This window comes from Petromyzon marinus, unplaced genomic scaffold, assembly GCF_048934315.1.
Source record: "Petromyzon marinus isolate PM22_M1 ecotype Great Lakes invasive population unplaced genomic scaffold, UKy_Petmar_22M1.pri1.0 PM_Scaffold_429, whole genome shotgun sequence".
Classification (NCBI taxonomy): Eukaryota; Metazoa; Chordata; class Hyperoartia; order Petromyzontiformes; family Petromyzontidae; genus Petromyzon; species Petromyzon marinus.
This window is the reverse complement of record NW_027423423.1, coordinates 67,486-81,604: the sequence shown is the minus strand read 5'-3', so window position 1 is coordinate 81,604 and position 14,119 is coordinate 67,486. Positions and strand designations below refer to the sequence as shown.

The 14,119-nt window shown below is 54.9% G+C and overlaps 1 protein-coding gene across 1 annotated transcript in view; it reads left to right on the top strand.

The window, feature by feature from the left end:
- The first annotated feature begins 1,352 nt into the window (after positions 1-1,352).
- Positions 1,353-14,119, top strand: part of LOC142923336 (NADPH oxidase 3-like) — a 28,798-nt gene continuing 16,031 nt past the window's right edge. The window contains exons 1-3 of the mRNA XM_076064413.1: positions 1,353-1,610; positions 2,538-2,808; positions 9,558-9,703. Of these exons, the coding sequence (XP_075920528.1) occupies positions 1,543-1,610; positions 2,538-2,808; positions 9,558-9,703 (485 nt within the window). The 5' untranslated portion in view covers positions 1,353-1,542. The remainder of the gene's footprint in view (positions 1,611-2,537; positions 2,809-9,557; positions 9,704-14,119) is intronic.

The window sequence follows — 14,119 nt, the reverse complement described above, 5'->3', positions numbered from 1 at the left end:
GACTCATTGGCTTTGCCTGCATCCCTCCACGGATGTTCATCTTCAGTGGGGGCATAAGTAACCACGACCACCAATCCTCGCCTCCGATTGATGGGAAGGCGAGCCCAAAGTATCCTGCGGCTTACAGCTTCCCACACCTCACCGCCACGCTCCCACGCCCCCTTCATTCTTTTGTTCAAAAGAAGACCCACACCCTGTTGTTTGGCAGTCTGCTGCCCCGAGTAGAGGACTGTCCACCCCTCATGGTGGCAGGAGCCAGAACCGGTCCACCGGACCTCCTGAATGCCGCAGAGATCCAGGCGGTACCGGTCCAGCTCCCGACAGAGGAGTGGCAGCCTCTCCTCCGCAGTGAGCGTTCGAACATTCCACGTGGCCACACGAAGTGGCTTTTCGTTGTTTCTGGAGGAGCCCCGAGGGTAGGGATTCAATCTCCTGGCTCCGCCAATTGGGGTTTGGCCAGGAGACGTCATAGACGCCTGTCCCCCCGGGGCCTCCGGCACAAGCTTATTTGTTACATATTTAAGTTTAACTCGTGGTTTCGTGGTAATTAATTGAAGGTGGAGGGGTTACCAGCCCCTCGCACCCGTCCAGAGCCCCGTTTAGCCCCTGTGGTGGTCACAGACGCCATGAGGGGAGGAGCCAATCAAAATTGGTCCTCCCCCCACAGCACTGTCCACGACAGAGTTGACCGTCCGGCACCCACTCACTCACTCACCCACTCACTCACCCACCCACTCACTCACTCACCCACCCACTCACTCACTCACCCACCCACTCACTCACTCACTCACCCACCCACTCACTCACTCACTCACCCACCCACTCACTCACTCACCCACCCACTCACTCACTCAGTCACCCACTCAGTGTGATTGTTGTTGTGATTGTTGTTGTGATTGTCGTTGTGATTGTTGTTGTGATTGTCATTGTGATTGTTGTTGTTGTGATTGTTGTTGTGATTGTTGTTGCCGCTCCTGCCAGGTTGTGCGTCACCCCTCCAACGTCCTCGAAATCCGCTGGTTGTGGCGCGGCACCACCACCACCACCGCCTCCACCGCCTCCAACTCCGCTCGCTGTGGCGGTGGTGGTGGTGGTGGTTGTGGTGGTGGTGGTTGTTGTTGTGGTGGTGGTGGTTGTGGCGGTGGTGGTGGTGGTGGTTGTGGTGGTGGTGGTGGTGGCAGTGGTGGTGGTGGTTGTGGTGGTGGTGGTGGTTGTTGTGGTGGTGGTGGTTGTTGTGGTAGTGGTGGTGGTAGTGGTTGTTGTGGTGGTTGTGGTGGTGGTAGTGGTTGTGGTGGTGGTTGTTGTGGTGGTGGTTGTTGTGGTGGTGGTGGTGGTTGTTGTGGTGGTGGTAGTGGTTGTTGTGGTGGTAGTGGTTGTTGTGGTGGTGGTGGTGGTGGTGGTGGTTGTGGTGGTGGTGGTGGTGGTGGCGTGGCACCGGGGCGCTGGGTGAGGCTGCGTTGCCCAGCGGTGTCCGCCCTGGAGTGGCACCCGTTCACACTCACGTCGGCACCACAACACCCAGAGAAGAGTGTCCACGTTCGCATGGCCGGGGCCTGGACACGAGGCCTGCAGAGGGCATTCAGCGGCACGGGGGGAGGGGCACTTCCCAGGTGGGTGGGGAGTGGGGGTGGGGGGGTGGGTGGGGGGGTGGTGGTGGTGGTGGTGGAGGTGGTGGTGGTGGTGGTGGTGATGGTGGTGGTGGTGATGGTGGTGTAGTGGTGGTGGAGGTGGTGGTGATGGAGGTGGTGGTGGTTGTGGTGATGGTGGTGGTGGTGATGGTGGTGGTGGTAGTGGAGGTGGTGGCGATGGTAGTGGTGGTGGTGGTGGTGATGGTGGTGGTGATGGTGATGGTGGTGGAGATGGTGGTGGTGGTGGAGGTGGTGGTGGTGATGGTGGTGGTGGACACGGGGTGATAGCCAGGGGGAGGTAGTAACCCACTGACTCACTCACTCAACCATTCGCTCACCCAAACACTCACTCACATATTCACTCAATCACTCGCTCACTCACTCACCCACACACTCACTCATTCACTCAACAACTCACTCATTCACTCACTCACTCACTCAACCACTCACTCACTCACCCACTCACTCACTCACCCATCCCCCAGTCACCCACTCACTCACTCATTCACTCACTCACTCACTCACCCACTCACTCACTCACCCATCCTCCCACTCACCCACTCACCCCCCCACTCACTCACCCCCCCACTCACCCACCCACTCACCCCCCCCACTCACCCACTCACCCACCCACTCACTCCCCCACTCACCCACTCACCCACTCACCCCCCCACTCACCCCCCCACTCACCCACTCACCCCCCCACTCACCCCACTCCCCCACCCCCCCACTCACCCCCCCACTCACCCCCCCACTCACCCACTCACCCCCCCCACTCACCCCCCCACTCACCCCCCCACTCACCCCCCCACTCACCCCCCCACTCACCCCCCCACTCACCCCCCCACTCACCCCCCCACTCACCCCCCCCACTCACCCCCCCCACTCCACCCCCCACTCCACCCCCAGGCTGGAAGTCGATGGTCCCTTTGGCTCTGGATTCGAGGAGTTGACAGCCTACCGTGTGTGCGTGTGCATTGGTGCGGGAATCGGGATCACTCCATTCGCGTCGGCACTCAATTTGATAGGGATGGAGGCCGAGGGTGAGAGTCGTGCTGGGGATCACGGGGGTGAGGAAGGGGGTGAGGAGGTGGGTGAGGAGGTGGGTGAGGAGGTGGGTGAGGAGGTGGGTGAGGAGGGGTGGAGTCGCTCCGTGGCTGGCGAGGACACGGAGAGGAGGGTGAGTGAGTTTGTACATCACTCACTCACTCATTCACTCATTCATTCACTCACTCATTCACTCAAACACTCAATCACTCAAACACTCACTAACTCACCCACTCACTCACTCACCCACTCACTCACTCAGTCACCTACTCACTCAACCACTCACTCACTCACACACTCACTCACTCATTCGCTCACTCACTCATTCACTCAGCCACTCAATCACTCACTCATTCACTCACTCATTCACCTACTCACTCAACCACTCACACACTCATTCACTCACACACTTAAACACTCACTCATTCATTCACTCAGCCAGTCAATCACTCTCTCATTCACCCACTCATTCACCTACTCACTCAAACACTCACTCACTCATTCGCTCACTCACTCATTCACTCAGCCACTCAATCACTCACTCATTCACTCACTCATTCGCCTACTCACTCAACCACTCACTCACTCATTCACTCATTCACTCACACACTCACTCACTCATTCACTCACTCACTCAGCCACTCAATCACTCTCTCATTCACCCACTCATTCACCTACTCACTCAACCACTCACTCACTCAACCACTCACTCAGCCACTCACTCACTCATTCACTCACTCAAACACTCACTCAATCACTCACTCAAACACTCACTCATTCACCCACTCACTCACCTACTCACTCAACCACTCACTCACTCAACCACTCACTCACTCAACCACTCACTCACTCAACCACTCACTCATTCACTCACTCACTCAAACACTTACTCACTCAACCACTCAGTCACTCACTCAGCCACTCACTCAACCACTCATTCACTCATTCACCCACTCACTCACTCAATCACTCACTCACTTATTCACTCACTCATTCACTCACTCACTCACTCAATCACTCATTCACTCATTCACCCACTCACTCACCCACTCACTCACTCATTCACCCACTCACTCACCCACTCACTCAATCACTCACTCACTCAACCACTCAATCACTCACTCACTCACTCACCCACTCACTCATTCACTCACTCATTCAATCACCCACTCACTCACCCACTCACTCATTCACTCATTCAACCACTCACTCAACCACTCACTCACTCACTCAACCACTCACTCACTCACTCACCCACTCACTCAACCACTCACTCACTCACCCACTCACTCATTCAGCCACTCACTCACTCATTCAGCCACTCACTCACTCAACCACTCACTCACCCACTCACTCACTCACTCAATCACTCACTCACTCAATCACTCACTCACTCATTCACTCACTCACTCACTCAACCACTCAATGACTCACTCACTCATTCACTCACTCAACCACTCACTCAACCACTAATTCACTCATTCACCCACTCACTCATTCACTCACTCATTCACTCAGTCAATCATTCACTCACTCAATCAACCACTTCACTCAACCACTCACTCACTCATTCAATCACTCAACCACTCACTCAACCACTCACTCACTCATTCAATCACTCAACCACTCACTCAACTACTCTCTCACTCACTCATTCAATCACTCACTCAACCACTCACTCACTCACCCACTCACTCACTCAGCCACTCACTCACTCACCCACTCACTCACCCACTCACTCACTCAATCACTCACTCAACCACTCACTCACCCACCCACTCACACACTCACTCACCTACTCACTCACCCACTCACTCACTCACCCCCCCACTCAATCACTCACCCACTCAACCACTCACTCATTCACCCACTCACTCACTCAACCACTCACTCACCCACCCACTCACCCACTCACTCTCTCACTCACCCACTCACCCACTCACTCACCCACTCACTCACTCCCTCACTCACTCACCCACTCACACACCCACCTACTCACGACCTCCTGTGTACCAGGCGAGGTAGTCAACATCTCAGCATGGAACCCACGACCTCCTGCGCACCAGGCGAGGTAGTCAACATCTCAGCATGGAACCCACGTCCTCCTATGTACCAGGCGAGGTAGTCAACATCTCAGCATTGAACCCACGACCTCCTGTATACCAGGCGAGGTAGTCAACATCTCAACATGGAACCCACGACCTCCTGTGTACCAGGCGAGGTAGTCAACATCTCAGCATGGAACCCACGACCTCCTGTGTACCAGGCGAGGTAGTCAACATCTCAGCGTGTAACCCACGACCTCCTGTGTACCAGGCGAGGTAGTCAACATCTCAGCGTGTAACCCACGACCTCCTGTACACCGGGCGAGGTAGTCAACATCTCAGCGTGGAACCCACGACCTCCTGTGTACCAAGCGAGGTAGTCAACATCTCAGCATGGAACCCACGACCTCCTGTATACCAGGCGAGGTAGTCAACATCTCAGCGTGTAACCCACGACCTCCTGTGTACCAGGCGAGGTAGTCAACATCTCAACATTGAACCCACGACCTCCTGTGTAACAGGCGAGCTAGTCAAAATCTCAGCATGGAACCCACGACCTCCTGTGTACCAGGTGAGGTAGTCAACATCTCAGCGTGGAACCCACGACCTCCTATACACCAGGCGAGGTAGTCAACGTCTCAGCATGGAACCCACGACCTCCTGTAGACCAGGCGAGGTAGTCAACATCTCAGCATAGAACCCACGACCTCCTGTATACCAGGCGAGGTAGTCAACATCTCAGCATGGAACCCACGACCTCCTGTGTACCAGGCGAGGTAGTCAACATCTCAGCGTGGAACCCACGACCTCCTGTGTACCAGGCGAGGTAGTCAACATCTCAGCTTCGAACCCACGACCTCCTGTGTACCAGGCGAGGTAGTCAACATCTCAGCTTCGAACCCACGACCTCCTGTGTACCAGGCGAGGTAGTCAACATCTCAACATGGAACCCACGACCTCCTGTGTACCAGGCGAGGTAGTCAACATCTCAACATGGAACCCACGACCTCCTGTGTACCAGGCGAGGTAGTCAACATCTCAGCATGGAACCCACGACCTCCTGTGTACCAGGCGAGGTAGTCAACAGCTCAGCGTGTAACCCACGACCTCCTGTGTACCAGGCGAGGTAGTCAACATCTCAGCATGTAACCCACGACCTCCTGCGTACCAGGCGAGGTAGTCAACATCTCAGCGTGTAACCCACGACCTCCTGTGTACCAGGCGAGGTAGTCAACATCTCAGCATTCAACCCACGACCTCCTGTGTAGCAGGCGAGGTAGTCAACATCTCAGCATGGAACCCACGACCTCCTGTGTACCAGGCGAGGTAGTCAACATCTCAGCATGGAACCCACGACCTCCTGTGTACCAGGCGAGGTAGTCAACATCTCAGCGTGGAACCCACGACCTCCTGTGTACCAGGCGAGGTAGTCAACATCTCAGCGTGGAACCCACGACCTCCTGTGTACCAGGCGAGGTAGTCAACAGCTCAGCGTGGAACCCACGACCTCATGTGTACCAGGCGAGGTAGTCAACATCTCAGCGTGTAACGCACGACCTCCTGTGTACCAGGCGAGGTAGTCAACATCTCAACATGGAACCCACGACCTCCTGTGTACCAGGCGAGGTAGTCAACATCTCATCGTGTAACCCACGACCTCCTGCGTACCAGGCGAGGTAGTCAACATCTCAGCGTGTAACCCACGACCTCCTGTGTACCAGGCGAGGTATTCAACATCTCAGCATGGAACCCACGACCTCCTGTATACCAGGCGAGGTAGTCAACATCTCAGCGTGTAACCCACGACCTCCTGCCTACCAGGCGAGGTAGTCAAAAGCTCAGCGTGTAACCCATGACCTCCTGTGTACCAGGCGAGGTAGTCAACATCTCAGCATGGAACCCACGACCTCCTGTGTACCAGGCGAGGTAGTCAACATCTCAGCATTGAACCCACGACCTCCTGCGTACCAGGCGAGGTAGTCAACATCTCAGCATGGAACCCACGACCTCCTGTGTACCAGGCGAGGTAGTCAACATCTCAGCATTGAACCCACGACCTCCTGTACACCAGGCGAGGTAGTCAACATCTCAGCGTGGAACCCACGACCTCCTGTGTACCAGGCGAGGTAGTCAACATCTCAGCATGGAACCCACGACCTCCTGCGTACCAGGCGAGGTAGTCAACATCTCAGCATGGAACCCACGACCTCCTGCGTACCAGGCGAGGTAGTCAACATCTCAGCGTGGAACCCACGACCTCCTGCGTACCAGGCGAGGTAGTCAACATCTCAACATGGAACCCACGACCTCCTGTGTACCAGGCGAGGTAGTCAACATCTCAACGTGTAACCCACGACCTCCTGTGTACCGGGCGAGGTAGTCAACATCTCAGCATGGAACCCACGACCTCCTGTGTACCAGGTGAGGTAGTCAACATCTCAGCATGGAACCCACGACCTCCTGTGTACCAGGCGAGGTAGTCAACATCTCAGCGTGGAACCCACGACCTCCTGTGTACCAGGCGAGGTAGTGAACATCTCAGCGTGTAACCCTCCGACCTCCTGTGTACCAGGCGACGTAGTCAACATGTCAGCGTGGAATCCACGATCTCCTGCGTACCAGGCGAGGTAGTCAACATCTCAGCATGGAACCCACGACCTCCTGTGTACCAGGCGAGGTAGTCAACATCTCCTAGCCACCGTGATGATGATGATGATGAGAGAGACACAGACCTCCTGTATACCAGGCGAGGTAGTCAACATCTCAACGTGGAACCCACGACCTCCTGTGTACCGAGCGAGGTAGTCAACATCTCAGCATTGAACCCACGACCTCCTGCGTACCAGGCGAGGTAGTCAACATCTCAGCATTGAACCCTCGACCTCCTGTGTACCAGGCGAGGTAGTCAACATCTCAGCGTGGAACCCACGACCTCCAGTGTACCAGGCGAGGTAGTCAACATCTCAGCATTGAACCCACGACCTCCTGTGTAGCAGGCGAGGTAGTCAACATCTCAGCGCGGAACCCACGACCTCCTGTGCACCAGGCGAGGTAGTCAACATCTCAGCGTGGAACCCACGACCTCCTGTGTACCAGGCGAGGTAGTCAACATCTCAGCGTGTAACCCTCGACCTCCTGTGTACCAGGCGACGTAGTCAACATCTCAGCGTGGAACCCACGATCTCCTGCGTACCAGGCGAGGTAGTCAACATCTCAGCATGGAACCCACGACCTCCTGTGTACCAGGCGAGGTAGTCAACATCTCCTAGCCACCGTGATGATGATGATGATGAGAGAGACACAGACCTCCTGTATACCAGGCGAGGTAGTCAACATCTCAACGTGGAACCCACGACCTCCTGTGTACCAAGCGAGGTAGTCAACATCTCAGCATTGAACCCACGACCTCCTGCGTACCAGGCGAGGTAGTCAACATCTCAGCGTGGAACCCACAACCTCCTGCCTACCAGGCGAGGTAGTCAACAGCTCAGCGTGTAACCCACGACCTCCTGTGTACCAGGCGAGGTAGTCAACATCTCAGCGTGTAACCCACGACCTCCTGTAGACCAGGCGAGGTAGTCAACATCTCAGCGTGTAACCCACGACCTCCTGTAGACCAGGCGAGGTAGTCAACATCTCAGCGTGTAACCCACGACCTCCTGCGTACCAGGCGAGGTAGTCAACATCTCAGCGTGTAACCCACGACCTCCTGTGTACCAGGCGAGGTAGTCAACATCTCAGCGTGTAACCCACGACCTCCTGTGTACCAGGCGAGGTAGTCAACATCTCAGCGTGGAACCCACGACCTCCTGCGTACCAGGCGAGGTAGTCAACATCTCAGCGTGGAACCCACGACCTCCTGTGCACCAGGCGAGGTAGTCAACATCTCAGCATTGAACCCACGACCTCCAGTGTACCAGGCGAGGTAGTCAACATCTCAACGTGGAACCCACGACCTCCTGTGTACCAGGCGAGGTAGTCAACATCTCAGCGTGTAACCGACGACCTCCTGTGTACCAGGCGAGGTAGTCAACATCTCAGCGTGTAACCCACGACCTCCTGTGTACCAGGCGAGGTAGTCAACATCTCAGCGTGGAACCCACGACCTCCTGTGTACCAGGCGAGGTAGTCAACATCTCAGCGTGTAACCCACGACCTCCTGTGTACCAGGCGAGGTAGTCAACATCTCAACGTGGAACCCACGACCTCCTGTGTACCAGGCGAGGTAGTCAACATCTCAGCATTGAACCCACGACCTCCTGTGTACCAGGCGAGGTAGTCAACATCTCAGCATTGAACCCACGACCTCCTATACACCAGGCGAGGTAGTCAACATCTCAGCGTGGAACCCACGACCTCCTGTGTACCAGGCGAGGTTGTCAACATCTCAGCGTGGAACCCACGACCTCCTGTGTACCAGGCGAGGTAGTCAACATCTCAGCGTGGAACCCACGACCTCCTGTGTACCAGGCGAGGTAGTCAACATCTCCTAGCCACCGTGATGATGATGATGATGAGAGAGACACAGACCTCCTGTATACCAGGCGAGGTAGTCAACATCTCAACGTGGAACCCACGACCTCCTGTGTACCGAGCGAGGTAGTCAACATCTCAGCATTGAACCCACGACCTCCTGCGTACCAGGCGAGGTAGTCAACATCTCAGCGTGTGACCCTCGACCTCCTGTGTACCAGGCGAGGTAGTCAACATCTCAGCGTGTAACCCACGACCTCCAGTGTACCAGGCGAGGTAGTCAACATCTCAGCATGGAACCCACGACCTCCTGTGTACCAGGCGAGGTAGTCAACATCTCAGCGTGTGTCCGTGTGTGTATCAGATGCATCTCTACTGGGTATGTGCTGATACCCGCGCCTTTGAGTGGTTCATGGACCTGCTGGTGACGGGGAAGAGCGGCTCGCTCACCTGCGGATGCCTCACCGCCTCACCACTCACGTGCACCTCACCCGCTGGGACCGCATGCAGGTGAGGATACTCACCACTCACTCACCACTCACTCACCACTCACTCACCACTCACTCACCACTCACTCACTCACTCACCACTCACTCATTCACTAACCACTCACTCACCACTCACTCACACATTCACTCATCACTTACTCACCACTCACTCACCACTCACTCACTCACCACTCACTCACCACTCACTCACCACTCACTCACCACTCACTCACCACTCACTCACTCACTCACCACTCACTCACCACACCACCACTCACTCACTCACCACTCACTCACCACTCACTCATTCACTAACCACTCACTCACCACTCACTCATTCACTAACCACTCACTCACCACCACTCACCACTCACTCACTCACTCACCACTCACTCACTCATTCACTCATCACTTACTCACCACTCACTCACCACTCACTCACTCACCACTCACTCACCACTCACTCACTTCATTCACTCATCACTTACTCACCACTCACTCACCACTCACTCACTCACCACTCACTCACCACTCACTCACCACTCACTCACTCATTCACTTATCACTTACTCACCACTCACTCACCACTCACTCACTCACCACTCACTCACCACTCACTCACCACTCACTCACTCATTCACTCATCACTTACTCACCACTCACTCACCACTCACTCACTCACCACTCACTCACTCACTCACCACTCACCACTCACTCACCACTCACCACTCACACACCACTCACTCACCACTCACTCATTCACTAACCACCACTACTCACCCACTCACTCACTCACCACTCACTCACTCACTCACCACTCACTCATTCACCACTCACTCACTCACCACTCACTCACCACTCACTCACTCACTCACCACTCACTCACTCACCACTCACTCACTCACTCACCACTCACTCATCACTCACCACTCACTCACTCACCACTCACTCACCCACCCACCCACTCACTCATCACTCACCACTCACTCACTCACTCACCACTCACTCACTCGCCACTCACTCACTCACCACCCACTCACTCACTCACTCACCACTCACTCACTCACTCCCACTCACTCACTCACCACTCACTCACCACTCACTCACCACTCACTCACTCACCACTCACTCACCACTCACTCACCACTCACTCACTTACCACTCACTCACTCACCACTCACTCACTCACCACTCACTCACCACTCACTCACCACTCACTACTCACTCACCACTCACTCACCACTCACCACTCACTCACCACTCACCACTCACTCACCACTCACTCACCACCCACTCACTCACACACTAACCACTCACCACTCACTCACCACTCACTCACCACTCACTCACCACTCACCACTCACTCACCACTCACCACTCACTCACCACTCACTCACCACCCACTCACTCACTCACCACTCACTCACTCACTCACCACTCACTCACCACTCACTCACCACTCACTCACCACTCACCACTCACTCACCACTCACTCACCACTCACCACTCACTCACCACTCACTCACTCACTCACCACTCACTCACTCACTCACCACTCACCACTCACTCACCACCACTCACCACTCACTCACTCACTCACCACTCACTCACCACCCACTCACTCACTCACCACTCACTCACTCACTCACCACTCACTCACCACTCACACACCACTCACTCACCACTCACTCATTCACTAACCACTCACTCACTCACCCACTCACTCACTCACCACTCACTCACTCACCACTCACTCATTCACCACTCACTCACTCACCACTCACCACCACTCACTCACTCACTCACCACTCACTCTCTCACCACTCACTCACTCACCACTCACTCATCACTCACCACTCACTCACTCACTCACCACTCACTCACCCACCCACCCACTCACTCATCACTCACCACTCACTCACTCACTCACCACTCACTCACTCACCACTCACTCACTCACCACCCACTCACTCACTCACTCACCACTCACTCACTCACTCACCACTCACCCACTCACTCACTCACCCACTCACTCACTCACCCACTCACTCACTTACTCACCCACTCACTCACCCACTCACTCACCCACTCACCACTCACTCACCCACCCACTCACTCACCACTCACCCACCCACCCACCCACTCACCCACCCACTCACTCACCCACCCACTCACTCACCCACTCAACCCACTCACTCACTCACTCACCACTCACTCACTCACCCACTCACTCACCCACTCACCACTCACTCACCACTCACTCACCACTCACTCACTCACCACTCACTCACCACTCACTCACCACTCACTCACTTACCACTCACTCACTCACCACTCACTCACTCACCACTCACTCACCACTCACTCACCACTCACTCACCACTCACTACTCACTCACCACTCACTCACCACTCACCACTCACTCACCACTCACCACTCACTCACCACTCACTCACCACCCACTCACTCACACACTAACCACTCACCACTCACTCACCACTCACTCACCACTCACTCACCACTCACCACTCACTCACCACTCACTCACCACTCACCACTCACTCACCACTCACTCACCACTCACCACTCACTCACCACTCACTCACCACCCACTCACTCACTCACTCACCACTCACTCACTCACTCACCACTCAATCACCACTCACTCACCACTCACTCACCACTCACCACTCACTCACCACTCACTCACCACTCACCACTCACTCACCACTCACTCACTCACTCACCACTCACTCACTCACTCACCACTCACTCACTCACTCACTCACCACTCACTCACTCACCATCACTCACCACCCACTCACTCACTCACCACTCACTCACTCACTCACCACTCACTCACCACTCACTCACCACCCACTCACTCACACACTAACCACTCACCACTCACTCACCACTCACTCACTCACTCACCACTCACTCACCACTCACTCACCACTCACCACTCACTCACCACTCACTCACCATCCACTCACTCACTCACCACTCACTCACCACTCACTCACCACTCACCACTCACTCACTACTCACTCACCACTCACCACTCACTCACCACTCACTCACCACTCACCACTCACTCACCACTCACTCACTCACCACTCACTCACCACTCACTCACCACTCACTCATTCACTAACTCACTTACTCACTCACCACTCACTCACCACTCACTCACCACCACTACCACTCAAACCTAGCTCACTCACCACTCACTCACCACTCACCACTCACTCACCACTCACCACTCACTCACCGCTCACTCACCACTCACTCACTCACTCACCACTCACTCACTCACCACTCACTCACCACTCACCACTCACTCATTCACTAACTCACTTACTCACTCACCACTCACTCACCACTCACTCACCACTCACTCATTCACTAACTCACTTACTCACTCACCACTCACTCACCACTCACTCACCACTCACTCATTCACTAACTCACTTACTCACTCACCACTCACTCACCACTCACTCACTCACCACTCACTCATTCACTAACTCACTTACTCACTCACCACTCACTCACTCACCACTCACTCACTCACTCACCACTCACTCACCACTCACTCACTCACTCACCACTCACTCACCACTCACTCACTCACTCACCACTCACTCACCACTCACTCACTCACCACTCACTCACTCACCACTCACTCACTCACTCACCACTCACTCACCACTCACTCACTCACTCACCACTCACCACTCACTCACTCACTCACCACTCACTCACTCACCACTCACTCACTCACTCACCACTCACTCACCACTCACTCACTCACCACTCACTCACCACTCACTCATTCACTAACCACTCACCGCTCACTCACTCACACACTCACCACTCACTCACTCACCACTCACTCACCACTCACCACTCACTCACCACTCACCACTCACTCACCACTCACTCACCACTCACTCACTCACTCACCACTCACTCACTCACCACTCACTCACACACCACTCACTCACTCACCACTCACTCATTCACTAACAACTCACTCACTCACCACTCACTCATTCACTAACCACTCACTCACTCACTCACCACTCACTCACTCACTCACCACTCACTCACCACTCACTCACCACTCACTCACTCACTCACCACTCACTCACTCACCACTCACTCACACACCACTCACTCACTCACTCACCACTCACTCATTCACTAACCACTCACTCACTCACCACTCACTCATTCACTAACCACTCACTCACTCACTCACCACTCACTCACTCACTCACCACTCACTCACTCACCACTCACTCACCACTCACTCACCACTCACTCACTCACACTAACCACTCACTTACTCACCACTCACTCACTCACTCACCACTCACTCACTCACTTACTCACCACTCACTCACTCACTAACCACTCACCACTCACTCAC